The 14,824-nt window shown below is 33.2% G+C and overlaps 1 protein-coding gene across 6 annotated transcripts in view; it reads right to left on the bottom strand.

The window, feature by feature from the left end:
- Positions 1 to 1,182: 1,182 nt before the first annotated feature.
- SLC38A4 (solute carrier family 38 member 4) overlaps positions 1,183 to 14,824 on the bottom strand; it is a 56,620-nt gene continuing 42,978 nt past the window's right edge. For 3 of the 6 annotated variants that reach the window (XR_015728982.1, XR_015728981.1, XR_015728983.1), the window contains 10 exons: positions 14,674 to 14,756; positions 14,508 to 14,566; positions 12,528 to 12,809; positions 11,667 to 11,746; positions 7,216 to 7,316; positions 6,602 to 6,726; positions 5,591 to 5,762; positions 5,178 to 5,322; positions 3,181 to 3,278; positions 1,183 to 3,093 (listed from right to left, as the gene is read on the bottom strand). Coding sequence is in view for 3 of the 6 variants with exons in the window: in XM_060690113.2 (XP_060546096.1) it covers positions 2,992 to 3,093; positions 3,181 to 3,278; positions 5,178 to 5,322; positions 6,602 to 6,726; positions 7,216 to 7,316; positions 11,667 to 11,746; positions 12,528 to 12,809; positions 14,508 to 14,566; positions 14,674 to 14,756 (1,075 nt within the window). In the remaining 3 variants the exon portion in view is untranslated. The remainder of the gene's footprint in view (positions 3,094 to 3,180; positions 3,279 to 5,177; positions 5,323 to 5,590; positions 5,763 to 6,601; positions 6,727 to 7,215; positions 7,317 to 11,666; positions 11,747 to 12,527; positions 12,810 to 14,507; positions 14,567 to 14,673; positions 14,757 to 14,824) is intronic. The other 3 variants (XM_060690113.2, XM_060690097.2, XM_060690142.2) reach the window with 1 other exon arrangement.

The following is a 14,824-nucleotide window of genomic DNA, read 5'->3' as shown; positions in this document are numbered from 1 at the left end:
AATAAACTGTTCATTTATGCATTTCCCAGTGCTAAAAATTTTATTCAATAGTAATGGTCCAATATGCACATTTAAAGATATTAGTTTCAGACTATTAGAAAATACAACATTGTATCTTCTTTTAAAATACTCCTCTTAATAAGATAATACAAATAGCCCACAATTATGTATTTTATACATCATTGCTTTCAGTGTTGGAGGTACAAACATACTTAAATTTCTGGAAAGCAAAATTCAGCAGAATTTTAATTTAGGGGATCATCATCATCATCATCTTCTTAGCCATTGTCTATCCATTGCAGGATGAAGGCCTCTTCCACATGTTTCCAACCTATACAGTCCTGAGCTTTCTTTTGCCAATTGGGCCCGCAATACTTGCTGATTTCGTCGATCCATCTTGTTTTAGTTCTCTTTCATGGACACTTTTTATCAAGTGGGATCCATTCTATAACTGCCTTGGTCCACCTGCCATCAGTTCCTCTTGCTATGTGACCATCCCATTTCCATTTCAATTCTTTTACTCTCTTGATGGTATTGTGTATACTTTCATTTGTTCTCTAATCCATGTGCAGGACTTTCTATCTTGTCTTGTAATGCCGAGCTTGTATCTTTCCACGGCTCTTTGCGCCACTCATAGCTTTTGTATCGGCTGTAAGGTTAGTGTCCATGTTAGAGCAGATAGCACATACTGATCGATATTTTTTCTCTTTAGGCATAGGGAGAGGTTGTTCTTGAAAATTATGCTTAGCTTGCCAAATGCCTGCCAACCACATCTAACACACAATTTCCTTTATTTCAGAGCACATGATCCCCTAAATTCAAAAAAATAAAGGAAATAGAATTTAGGGAATCATTTGCTTTGAAATGTAACAAATCTTTGCCAAGAGATCAGTTTGGTCTTGAATAAGACAGTACAACATACTGGGAATGATGGAAAATAGACAAACCTAACAATATAAAAGCTCAGTAATTTATTTATTTGTATAAACAGGGATCTAACAGGGATTAATACTGTAAAAGCTACTGTTTTTCATATCAGAGTATCTAGAAAATATGTCAGTCTTAACCAAAGTCATAATCAGTAGCACAATAGGTGTGGAAAATAAATGTGAACCCTTAAACCAAATTGCAGGTATAGTTTATGTAGTTCAAAATAATACGACACTTTGTACAACAGATCAATAAAGATAAATCTTTCATCCTTTAATTTTATTATCATTTATTATAGTAACATTTGATGCTTCATTTTATTTTAGTATTATCCTGGGCTTTTCAGAAATTTCTAACAATGCATTGGAGAAATGAAGCTTTTAGAGCTCATTAAAACAGTGCTGAATCTAAATAGTATCACGCTTGGGAATATTAAAGCAACAACTATCGAAACTTATTGTATATATTAAAATCGAAACATTAAACCATGCAGGAACTTTTGATAAAGAATAACATTATGTACATACATATTTACAGTATATAGAACAAATACATCAATGGTTATAATGTGCTGTACTGTCTATATTATCAAATACAAATACTAGCTGGTGTGCTTTCATATTCTAGGTGATTGTGTTAAATCAGTTTGAACTACTGTGGAAGACAAATTACAAACCAAGTTCCAGTTTGTTAAATAATTAACATCAAAACAAAATTACATGTGCAGTATCAGTTTGATACATGTTATATATACTTGTTATAGAAATCCAACTACAACCAGCCTATTTCTGCATCTGAGCCCATTCCGGTTGTCATGATTAGACATCCTTATTATGCAATTATTGACATCATATTGAAGATTAATCTATTAGCCACGAGAAACAGAGAAACTCACTATAAAAACTTTTAAATTTATTGGTGGGACAGAGTGCTCATTTTTGACAACATAATACAAGTCATAATAAGTATACTTTGGTAGCAGTAAATAGTAGGGACAGTTTTGGCTGGCTAAGATTTAATTTATCTTTTGAGTACAGTTCCATAAATGGGAGAATTCTGATAGTCATTTATAACTATCCATAGACCTGAATACTCTCTATAAACCACAGCTGCAGAGAAAAGGGGCCTTTTTCATCCCACAGCCGTTGTTAATTTTTGTAATAAACAATATTATTAAAAGTTAGCATAATAAATAGTTCATTTATTTAATAGATCACATTTGCTCACTTTCCGTAGTGGACACTCCTATAATTAATGTAATTTATTGATGAGTAAGTGAAATACTTTCAGAAATTGATGCTGTTTTTATATATTTTTTTTAAAAAAATTATTTAGACTTCTATACTGCTTCATAGTGCTTTACAGCCCTCCCTAAGCGGTTTACAAAGTTAGCATATAGCATATTGCATATTAGCATATTGCATTAGCATATTGCCCCCAACAATCTGGGTCCTCATTTTACCCACCTCGGAAGGATGGAAGGCTGAGTCAATCTTGAGCCGGTGAGATTTGATCTGCTGATCTGCTGAACTAGCAGTCAGCTGAGGTAGCTGCAGTACTGCACCCTAATCACTGCGCCACCTCGGCTCTTGTTTTGAATGTACTTATAAAAGTTATAGTTAGTCATTTAAAATAATAGTTTCATTTTTCTTTATGTACATAGATTATTGGTACTGTGAATATATATAATCTCCACTTCTGGACAACTTTTTTTTCTAGTTTCTAGAAATAGTAGTTATCAAAACCAAAGTAACAGTCTTTGTGGGTACTATATACATAATTAGATCCAGGCATCTTCACAATTCACATTTTTATTCTGTTCTGGTCCCCCAAAAATGGGCACAGGTAATAATGCATAAATAACCATCCTTCCCAATCCAAAGTGGGATTTAATTCATCTTAGGTCCATTTAGTGATATTAACAAAGTCTTTGGAATCTTACCATTGACTAGAAGTAATGTCCACTTCTATAGTCTAAAGTCTTTTGTTTGTTTGCTTGCACATGGCTAATGAAATTCAACCACTTCGATGGCAAAGAAAAACAAACAATTTCCTTCCAAATTAATGCTGATTGGAATGTGAAGAGTTGTAAATCCAATCCAAGAGAATTAGAGTCATGCTCCCAAACATAAAGATTATGCCAACAATGAGGAAAATCAGGGCCTGTAATTGGGAAGTATAGCAAAAACAATTAATTAGTAGGAAGAGCTACAACATAGCTCAATAATTGAAAAAATCTGGATGACTCACTCCAATCTTTTGAGGTGACCTCAAAGGCTCTTTCTTGACAATCCGAAGATAAAAAGCAGCAGGTAAAATAAAAATCAGCATTGTTGCAGCAGAGGCACCTACAATAGAAAACAGTCTTGCTGTTTGGGAAATGAAGTTAAGGGGCTTTAAAAAAAAAGAGGCTTATTACTGTTAATTTTTCTCCAAAGCACAGTAACATTGCAATATATACACTTTCATGGAAGTTATATGCCAATGTTTTCTCTCTGCAAAGGTAAGGGCTGAATCTAGCTAGGTGGCAACCAGCATTTATAAGCTAAAGTTGGCTATTATATAAACATGTCTGTCATCCAACACTATTAAGCAAATCATTAATTCTCCATTGATTCAAAAATCCAAGACTTTAAAGTTTGCAGCAGTGTTTTCAATCTCAGCAACTTTAGTGCTGGCTGATGAATTATGGGAGTGAAATCTACATATCTTAAAGTTGCTGAAGATAAATTATTGTATGCATGTCTCTTAATTCTTATCTATAATAAAAGTCTAATTTATCTGATCAATCTGAATGTTTCCTGCCTATTCTCAATTAGATGGTTCATTGTTTGGAGAGGTGAGATTTATAGCTTGCCAACTTCTGGGCTGTAGCCTGATAAGATGACTACTCCAATTTTGGAGGTTCTAACATTCCCAGCTTTGTAACAAACATTTGCATCCAACCTTCCTCTATTTCACTTAAATTAGATCCCTTGAATATTTCTTCTCACATGCTGGGTAAGAAACAACTGCTACAGCCCATGAGACCTAATACTAAATTTGAATTTTCAATGTTATAGTTGTTGTTCCAATCTGACTAAACCAAGCTAAAATTACTGTTTTTTGAACATACATTTTTAATACTACATTATCAGGTATCCAGTAAATTATATTGCCTGAAGTTAAAAATATACAATGAGAATCTTCTATTACAATACCTGACATTTCTATGAATGTACCTATGGGTCTATTTTTCTATAAGAAATATTTCTTACAATGGAGAAAATTCTAGAATTAGATATTTTCTTGTGAATTGCTATCTATTTGTTGAGAATTGTAGTTTGCTTTTCAACAAATATTTCCCAAAGTAGATTGTAGTGACAGGAAAATAACAATGCCTATAAATACCAAAGCCAAAACACAATGAGGAGTTAAAATACAAGAATGAACACTTTTAAACTTTACAAATGATATGCTAGAAAAGAAGAAAGGCTCTGATAATATATTTTAAAAAGTCAGTCTTCTGGTTTTATAATCTAGAACACATTAGAGTCTACATATTCCTCCCTCCTCCAAAATTATTCCAAACCTGATCAATTGTGGAAATAATTAAAAGTTTTCATCCTGAAATCTAAAAATCTAGACCCAATCTTATATGAAATTTTGTGTGGAGTCTTCTCTGGATTGGCATCTGAACAAGAGGAGGATGTTTCACTTTCTCTATGCAATAATAATTATATGAAAGGTTCCTAACTGTTATAAGGAATAGAAGCATGGGTGACCATAAGGGTGGTTGGGAAAAAATCAAGGTGGCTACCTTTACTTTACAATTGAAGAATGTTCCTTTCTAGGTGTTGTACTGTTGCATTGTGATGCATGAACAAATGGGTGGCACTTTGGTCAAATAGTTGTGGCTGTCATTTTAACATTTTTGACTCCCAACTTACAAGTACATGAAGATGGAAAGATGGAATCTCCTCTACCTTTCTGCATTAAAAATAGCTTTCTGAGCTTGGTTGTTTTGCACTGATGATGTTATCTAGTTTGGTATTGAAATGTCTGCAAGAAAACAACCAAGCTCCACCAGCACCAACCCCAAGCTACCAGCATTCCCTTCTATTGAAAAAAGCAACTTCTCAGAGTCCACAATAATTTGGCAGGGATTCTAGATCCAGGTTAGAGAAAGGAGTTTTGCCAAAAATGAACATGTTGCTATGTTAATATTCTTTATTTAAAACAATGAGAGCAAGAGGAAGCATTCATACCTATGAATCCAAAGATGTCCTTAATAGTAGGGACAAAAATGACTAAAAGATTATTAAATATAAGAATAACAATAGCAATGAGGAAGTGTCTTATCCAACTGAAAGGTCTTCTGGGGAACAAGAGTGTGGTAAGAGATGTACGAATCTATAAAAAAAAAACAGTATATTTTAGTTTTATTATGCCCTTTAAACATTTTGTAGCAAGAAATGTTTTACCTTTGCCCCTTTTTACATCTTTGTAAATATGCCCTTTTTATCCCGAGGTTTTATAAATAAAAAAATGTACTTCAATGCAGAATATCTAATGTTAAAAATAATATGAAGATATCAAAAATAAGTTCTACTTATTAGTTCTACTTATTAAAAAAGATACTGATGAAATCTGACTTGGATAAGGATGTTAGCATAGTTACCAGTGAAATCCATAAAGGAAATCTGTTATTCATAAGCATCTCAGTATATTCACTTTATAGTTGCAGCAATCAAATTTATAGAATTTCTTCTTTTACTAAAGCAAGGACTTTTGCTTCTTCTATATGTCTATTAAATATAATTTCACTCTATCATTCCATCTGCAAGAGACATCTGGAAAAATAAATGTGGATATATGATTCTGTTTAGCCTGCTCAGCATTTCTATAGCTGCTATGTAGATGCAGGGATAAGTACTAGGTAAAAGGTTAATAGCAGCTCCAGTGGTCAACATTACAGAGAAGTCGCTTGACTTGTTAAAAGGGGGGGGGGGAAGTCTTAAGTGCAGATGCCAAACATGAAAAAATAGTATCAGCCTGGAGTTTATAAAAACAATCAGTAGCTATTTTCTCACTGATTTTAGTAACATGGAGACTGTTCCTTTAGGTTATAAATTTTTCCACAAGCATTTCTTCTATAAACAGTATTTAAGACTCAAGGCTGATCTTAGTTTAGTCAAAATAGTAGCACCCATAGATAATAACAAAATATATTTCCCTAAACAGGATTTTAGGGGAAAAACACAACAATGGAAGTATTTCCCCATGTAAGAGAAGATAATGTGCTTATGGTCACATAATGCTTAGTATATGTTCATTTTTCAGAATGGGGTATCTTGGAAGAGGCCATAGCTAGCTACCACATTAAACTGGAACTATGAGTCTTGAGTTCTCTGGTGATTGGAGCAATTTCTTTAATAGATCAAGATCATTAATTCAATTCCTGAAGTATTTTTTAAAATCTGAAATAGCCCCCTTAAGTGCTTAAATTTACCTTTCTAGATTTTTGTCTGTAATATTCTGTAAGATTTTTAATGTCATGTCACATTGTCATTAATTTTTTTTAAAAAAAACAGACCTGTTTTACACTTGAATTTCTTGAAGTGGATTACAAGGGGGTGGGGAAGAGCACAATCATGGATGGGCTGCTTAAAGTTTGCTTAAAATGACTTACTGGGAATAGGACTATTGGTACAGTGAGAGTCACAGCCACAAGAACTGCAAGACGAACCATCAAGAGCAGAGTGTCAAAGGTGTAAACCTTCCTATATGTATGAAGCAACTCATCTTCTACTTCACCTAATAAAAAAGAACATTCTCTATTAGTTTTCTCAAGCAATTTCATCATTATGTGGTGTACCTTCACATTGAACAGTTTGGAATTAGCAAACAGCAAAAATCCCAACATGGAGACTAATTTGCAATATGTTCATCATTAGGGCAGTTGGGCAGAATTCAGTTATCTGTTTCCTGTTTTAGGGATTAATTATGGTAAAAGACAATCAAACAACAATCAAACTATGGTAGAAGACAATCAAACAATACCTTGATCTTAGCATATGAAGTTGATATCTTAAATTGCTCAGGTAAAATAATATTCCTTACTGTGCACAATTATTTTATCGATAGCAAAGTAAAACTGATTTTTTAAAAAAACAACAACAACAACCCACTGAAGGGAAATAGCTATTACAAGGATTATTAAGAATCTGTTTCCTTGCAAACAGATTCTGAATAATATGAAACCTGAACAGATATGTTGAACATTTCAGATCATCTTAAACTCACCATAGAAAGTAAGATAGCCAAAAAGGGCAGCGAGGAGGTACATGATGAGCATTCCCATGATGGAGACATTGGAAACATTTTGCATCCGTTTTCGAGATCGGCTGAGAAGAATACAGCAATGGACAGTTAATTACTAGTAGGTTTATTTATTCATGTAGCTTTAGGTGTATATGAGAAAGATTGCGAGGGAGAGAAAGAGACTGATGATTACCTTGTGGCTCTTTCAGCTCTATTAAAGGAGAATATTTGTAGCTCAGGATTGAAATGAGGAGTCCTTGGTGCTCTCTGAACTTGGTTGTTTTTCTGCAGACATTTCATTACCCAAACTAGATAACATCATAAGTGCTACACCTAGTAGTAGCATTGATGAAGTTACCTAGTTTGGATAATGAAACGTCTGCAAGAAAACAACCAAGCTCAGAGAATACCAAGAACCCCTCTTTCAGCTTTCATGTATTCAGTACAGCAAAGTGGCTTCATTTGCTTATTAAATCTATACCAGACTTATATCATGTTTAAAGGAACTTTAGGAACTATAATGTCAAGTGGGAATGAATTCTTAAGTTTTCACAACTTTAAATTTTCCTACATCACCATGTTTTGCTCTCTTCCTGAGTCATTTACTGTATATCACTTCATTTATTCATTTTATTTAAAAATAAATACCTGGAGTTTATACTTGTTCTTTTTAAGGAGGCTCGAGAGAACTCTGGTTAATGGATGATTAGAAATATTAATATTGTAATAGTATAATAATTGAAATCTATTTTTCTGTTGAGATTAAGAATAAAATGGTGCAATTCTTCAAGTTATTTTATACACAGAAAGCATAAGGATTATCAGTTAACTCTTACTTCATTGCTGGCAATGGAATAATATCCTATGCCACAACTGAGAAAATAGTTTTACTTAGGAAGCCCAGCTGAAAAAGGAGATAAATGTAGGTTTGTCCTCCAGTAGGAAGAAATAACTGACAAATTTGGCTGAAATGATTGAGGGTGGGATTACTGTATGTTATTGTCATTCAAGATCTGTTGTTTCATGGTCACACTAGCTTTGAGTACTTCCAAAAACAGAAGTGTTAGCAGTGTCCCAAAGAAAGCTTATCTTCCCCTGATGTTATAGAGGCAATCCATGGTTAAGAAAAATATTTTCTTAACCATGCAATATTTTCATGACCCACTGAAAATAGGATGTATATAAAAATGTGCAGCTTCAGCGATTTTAATGAAAACATTCCACAGCTTCAGTGGTTTGTCAACATGAGAAAGAAGAAGGCTGTCTGCCATTTTTAGTAATACGCAGCCTATTCATCAATACAAATTGTCTGCAAGTTTGATCTTAACCCACAGACTGCCTGTACACTAATCAAACAGTAAGTTACTATTACAGTACAAAATGTATTGAGCAAAACCTAAAATATATTGGATACGACATTAAGAATGTGAACAAGGGTATTTTTGGGGAGGTTCAAAAAAGTCAAAATGGAGAAACCGGAAGTGTCATGATGATACTGGTTGGGAAATAGCGAAGCTCCATCAAGCTTCGTGAAAACCCAAACTGACAAACCGCTGTTGGGGAGGTCTTCGGACTGCATCAGTCTTGTAGGGACGGGGGAGAGAGAGAGGCGCCTTGGAAGAGCAGGCAAGTTCCTCAAAAGGTCGGAGGCAGTTCTTTGACCCGGCAGTGGGGGCGGCGGCCATTGAAATGGCTGCTACAAGCTGGGGCAACCGGACTAAGAATTGAGCAGGAGCAGTGATGAAATTGTTACCAAGTGAGTGATTGGCCAACTCACAGATAAGAAGAAAAAATTTTTAAACCTTAAAAGAGGTCCCAACCCAAAATAAACGGCTAATTGTCATTTGGGAATTTAAAGTGAAGGAAAAAAAATAAAGAGGAACTTTAAAAACAAAAGCCCTAAAAGGAGAACTAACCACCTGTATTTAGAATTGGACTTGGAAGAAATTAAGAATAATATAAAGAAAAGGAAATTGAGAGAAAGCATTTTTTAACAACAAAAGGAATTAATTGAAGAACAGGAAGTACTACTTATGTGGATTTACAATTGATACTTTTGCCTGGGGATTTGTGGATTGGAGAGAGACATCTGCTGGTGGGAAAGAAGTATTGTAATAAATCATCAAATCATTGTGAGAAGCCTTTTAAGGAGTCTTTATTTAAACAGCTGGAGCAAGATTAAAAAAAGAAGTTGACAGAATAAAATCTCAAACTGGAATGGCTCAAATGAGTATTTGAATTGGACACTACTTGGAAAGAAAAAAGAAAAAAGACATCAAATGGACTTGAATTTAAACTATATATAGCTAAAATAATAATAAATTTAAAAATTATTTCTTCTTAAATTGACAATATGAAGAATTGGGAATATGAGTATGAGTGGCTGAGGGAGATGTTGCAAAAGGTGCGAGAAGCATTTAAGGGAAATAAAGAAGCGGAGGATTGGATAGAATATAAAAAGAGAGACAGAAAAGATAAGTGAGAAGCAAGAATATAATGTTGGAAAGAAAATAATTGAAGGAAAAATATAGATGATTACATTGAGATCAACAGTGATAAAATAAAAATAGATAGGGGGGAATATCTCTCAAAAAAGAAGAAAAGAGAAGAAAATGGGAAAAGAGTGAGGGGGAGAATTAAAAGGGTAATAAACTAGAGAAAGGATGCAGGAAAGAAGATACAATAAATACAAAAAGAAGAAGAAGAAGAATAAAGAAATAAGAGAATGGGAGAAAGGGAGGAAAATATTAAGAAGTGGAATTCTGGAGAGTTTAAAAGAAAATGGTTAAAGGGGAAGAAAAAAGGTAGTAGAAAGGGAATTAAAGCATTAACATGTTGACTTAAGGGAATGGTATTAGTAGTAGAAATTGTATGTAAGAAACAAATTGGAATAAATATATAGATTATTGTAAAAGGGAATACTCAATTGAAATTAAGACATAAAATTGAAATGTTAGTAAATGATGTAAGTAAAGATGAAATGAAATGTATAAGGAGTTAAAAAAAAGAAATATATTTTATAATGTAAAACAGATCGGTAGATGCAATGTGAAAGATAGAAAGGTTTATATTTTGTTGTCTGGTGATTTATGGATTGGAGAGAAACACCTGCTGAGGGTAAAGAAATGTGTGCCAAAGATTGAAAAAAACAAAGGAATTAATTTAAATTAAGAAATAAAATTGAAATGTTAGTAAATGATGTAAGTAAAGATGAAATGAAATATAAGTAAGGATTTTTTAAAAAGGAGTATATTGTTTAATGTAAAATAGACCAGCAGATACAGAATGGTTTATAAGTAAAAATAACTGAAAGTAATTGAAATAATAGGAAAAGAGAAAAATAATTATTGAAGTGGGAATAAGAAATTAGGAATTAAAGAAAATAAGAGATAGAAGGTTAATTAAGTTAAAAGGTTTTAAGGTAAAAATGGAATAAGTTGAAATACATTGTTAAGAATTAAAAAACATGATGGAAATCTTGAGGAATATATTCAATAAATGGAGAGAAAATTGGGGATGCCTGGACACCATAGAAAAAAAAACACTGAATTGAAAATGAATACAGCAATAGAGAGAGCTGGAAGAAGGAGTAGGAAGAGTAAAGGAAGGGAGAAGGAGAGAGAGAAATAGAAGAAAGGGAAGAGGAGAGGAAGGAAGGAAGGAAGGAAGGGGAAATAAGAGTAGGAGAGAAGGTTAGATGGGGGGAAGAAAGGAGGAGGGGAGAAAGGAAGGGGAAGTAGAGAAGGAGTAGGAGAGGAGGAAAGAAGAAAGTAGGAAGGATAAAAGAAGGGAGGGAGAGGAAGAGAAAGAGAAGAAAGTTTGCTGTAAAACGAAAAAGATGAAATGGAAGAAAGGCATCCCCAAACATGTTTAAATATATTAGGATAAAGAATAAATTATTAAAAATTAAAAGAGAATATATATGATTAAAAATGGAGAAAATTGAATTTGAGGGCGAAAGAAGATACTGTTTATAGAAATAAGAATAGAAATATTAAGATTTGATTAAAAATATGGAAAAAGAACACTGGCAGAAATTGTAACTAAGTAAAATATATTTGGATATGACAAGTTGTATATGATATGATATGATATGATATGATATGATATGATATGATATGATACGATATGATCAATACTCTGTTTCATAAAATATGTAGGTGTGTGTGAGGGGGGGGAAAAACTAATAAAACTTGATTTTTTAAAAAAAGTCAAAATGATAGCTGTGACCACAGTACTAATTCCCTGTCCATTTTAAAATGTATATTGCATTCTCAGATGTCCCAATGTGAAATGAAAACATAAAGAAATGAGAAATTAACAATAAACCAAAGAAAAGTGAAACAGAAATAATAAATAGTAATGTTTTGCTATGGAAAAAATTCAGTCTTTATAAAATAAAAAAGTCAGAGGAAATCTGTGAATAGTCTTACTTTTTAAGTTCACTGTATATAGGTAATACTTCCGGATGGCATACAAATGCAAATGCCAGAATTGGTATTGTATAGGCAGTCTGAAAAAAACAAACAAACAAGGATTTCAGCTCTGATTAATGCTGGGCTTGCTTTTTCCTGGGCAACCTGAATTCAATTTCCTGAACACTGTAAGGGGTTGCTATGATACAATTAATATTGTTAAAGCTCTAAGCAAGGCAGAAGCCCAGATGAACAGAGTTAGACCAAGAAGGTACTAAGAGATAGCTAGAAATCTATTTTGGAAGCAAGTGACTCAAACATATCTTATGTTAAATTTGGAAAGTAGGTGAATGAGGACAATATTGGTTATGGGCAGGGGTGAAATCCAGCAGGTTCTGACAGGTTCTGGAGAACCGGTAGCGGAATTTTTGAGCAGTTCGGAGAACCAGCAAATATCACCTCTGGCTGACCCCAGAGTGGGGTGGGAATGGAGGTTTTGCAGTATCTTTCCCCCAGGAGTGGGGAGGGAATGGAGATTTTGCAGTATCCTTCCCCTGGAGTGGGGTGGGAATGGAGATTTTGCAGTATCCTTCCCCTGCCATGTCCACCAAGCCACGCCCACCAAGCCACACCATGCCCACCAAGCCACGCCCACAGAACCGGTAGTAAAATAATCTGGATTTCACCACTGGTTATGGAACTATTGCTTCTACTGTATATACTTCTAACCATGATGCAACAAGATATGGTCACTATTCAGGTTGCAGCAGTGACCAATATAGTTTACATATTTAAAATTTCCAGAACGCACTCTTTAATGGAGTAGATCAATATTTATAGAGGTTATTTTCTGTTGGATACATGATAACAGGTTCTTACCCGTGAGTTAAACACAAAATACTTGGCTTGGCATTTGTCATTGTCTTCTCCATGGGCTTCATATTCTACTCCACTTTGATGTAGCTTAGTTTTGGTTTCTTCAAAAACTGAAGAATATTGTTTGTTAGTGCTGTCCATCATCAAATTTAATTCCAAATTAGCAGAATCATTTGGTAACACCACTACATGTAGCGGAACTGCAGTATCATTGTAGGACCAGTTGCCAACATTATTGTCCAAGACTGGGAGAGGACAGGCTATTTGGGATTTCTTGTAGATTACCTAAATTATTATAAATATAAACAAGAAAATACATGTATTCATTTATCACAGAAAGCACTGGATTTCATTATAAAGCATTGCAACTATCATATTCTCAGAAGTTACATTTCAATGTTGCATTGCCAGAAAAGTAAAACAAGTACATTTGCATATACTGTAGCATGGTACCAGAATTTGATTTGTGCTATTATGTGACTAGAATATCATACCACTAATATCCAATGAACAGGTTTTGAATAATGCAGTAATTGATTATTTACCAGAAATGATCTCTATTTTTAAAGTTTACATAGTATATCTTTTAATTTTTAATTTAATTTAATGCAATTTACAATTGCAGAGATACTTCCATTTTGAGAAACAATGCAATAAAGAAAAATCAGCCTGGATATCAGTAACTAAGACAAAAATAATACTTTGCATATATAGTTTTCCCTGAACTTATTTGGTTTATTGTTGATAAAAACAGAAATATCTATAACATATTAAAATTTGCAACCTAATCAAGATTGAGTTATTATGCTGTGTTACTTCTCAAGCTATTAATAGTACTGCTGCTACATAATATTCCAGGATTAGATGGTAATTGAGAGATCATGACCACATCTTCACCTCCCAATATTCTCAGAAGATTATAAAAGATAATTTTGGCATTAGAGGAGGAGACAGGGCTAAATTTGGGGTGCTTTAATATTTGGGGACAGAAAAGATATCAATTGGATTGGGAAAACCAATGCTTCAATTATCACACTGTTGATTTTCAGTACCAAATAGCCACATTTCAGTGTGATATTGGATCATGTTTTGTGTTTGGAGAGGTTAAGAATGGTAATGAAAAGGTTTGCTTCCAAAAAGATTTCCTACCCTTAATTTTGCAAAAGAAAAAGAAAAAGAACTGCACAGGTGACAGTTCCTCAAAGAATTCTAGCTAATTTTGCTAAATGTAGAATTGGAAAACAAATTAACCAGTGTAATATAGTTTACACCACTACTTAGTCTCTATTTATAGTGCCATGGTTCATTTCACAATAGCTCTAGTTTATCTGGTGACAAATGGAGAAAATTTCACAAAAAAGATGGAACCACTGATGTGCCCATCAACTCCTTATTGCCATTTTAATGCATGCACAAATAATTTACAACAGAGCATTCAAAGTAGTGTCTAGAATAGAATAGAATAGAATAGAATAGAATAGAATAGAATAGAATAGAATAGAATAGAATAGAATAGAATAGAATAGAATAGAATAGAATAGAATTCTTTATTGGCCAAGTGTGATTGGACACACAAGGAATTTGTCTTCGGTGCATAAGCCCTCAGTGTACATAAAAGCTATAAGTGATAAATCATGATCATAGTCATCATAAAAATACATTTATCATAAATCATAAGTTAAATGCTTAGTGATAATCATAGGATACTAAATAAGCAAGCAACATAAATCATACTAGGAAACTAAATAAAATAATATAAGTCGTAAAGATACAAGCAACAAAGTTATAGTTGTAAGTAGAAAAGGAGATAGGTAATAGGAAAGATTAGAAAAATAATAGTAATGCAGCCTTACTAAATAGTTTGACAATGTTGTGGGAATTAGATGTCTGGAACTTCTATTTCCAACATCTTCTGGAGATCAATTAGAGAATACTGATGTAAAGATTGTGCACATTTTCTCTACATTTGGTATAAACACTTACCACACTGACAAAGAATACCATACAAGTAAGCGAAAATCCACTTGTATAACCAAGATAACCTTTAAAAATAATAAGTAAATGTATAGTTATTTGAAAAATAAAATGATAGTACAATCTTTACTATTAGTTAAAGATAAACTATATATTTGAATAAGTAATTCCTTACCTAAATTTTTTAGTAGTGAAAGGGGGAGAATAATTCCAATGCTCACAAATATTACAAGATAGTTGCCATTCAGATACCATTCTCTAGTTTAAGGAAATAAAATATGAATTAATTCTCATAAATAGATGGTTTTTAATAAATATATAAAAGT

This window comes from Pantherophis guttatus, chromosome 7 (assembly GCF_059756535.1).
Source record: "Pantherophis guttatus breed Tessera chromosome 7, ASM5975653v1, whole genome shotgun sequence".
NCBI classification, from domain to species: domain Eukaryota; kingdom Metazoa; phylum Chordata; class Lepidosauria; order Squamata; family Colubridae; genus Pantherophis; species Pantherophis guttatus.
The sequence above is the reverse complement of the archived record's forward strand: the minus strand, read 5'-3'. Positions and strand labels throughout refer to the sequence as shown.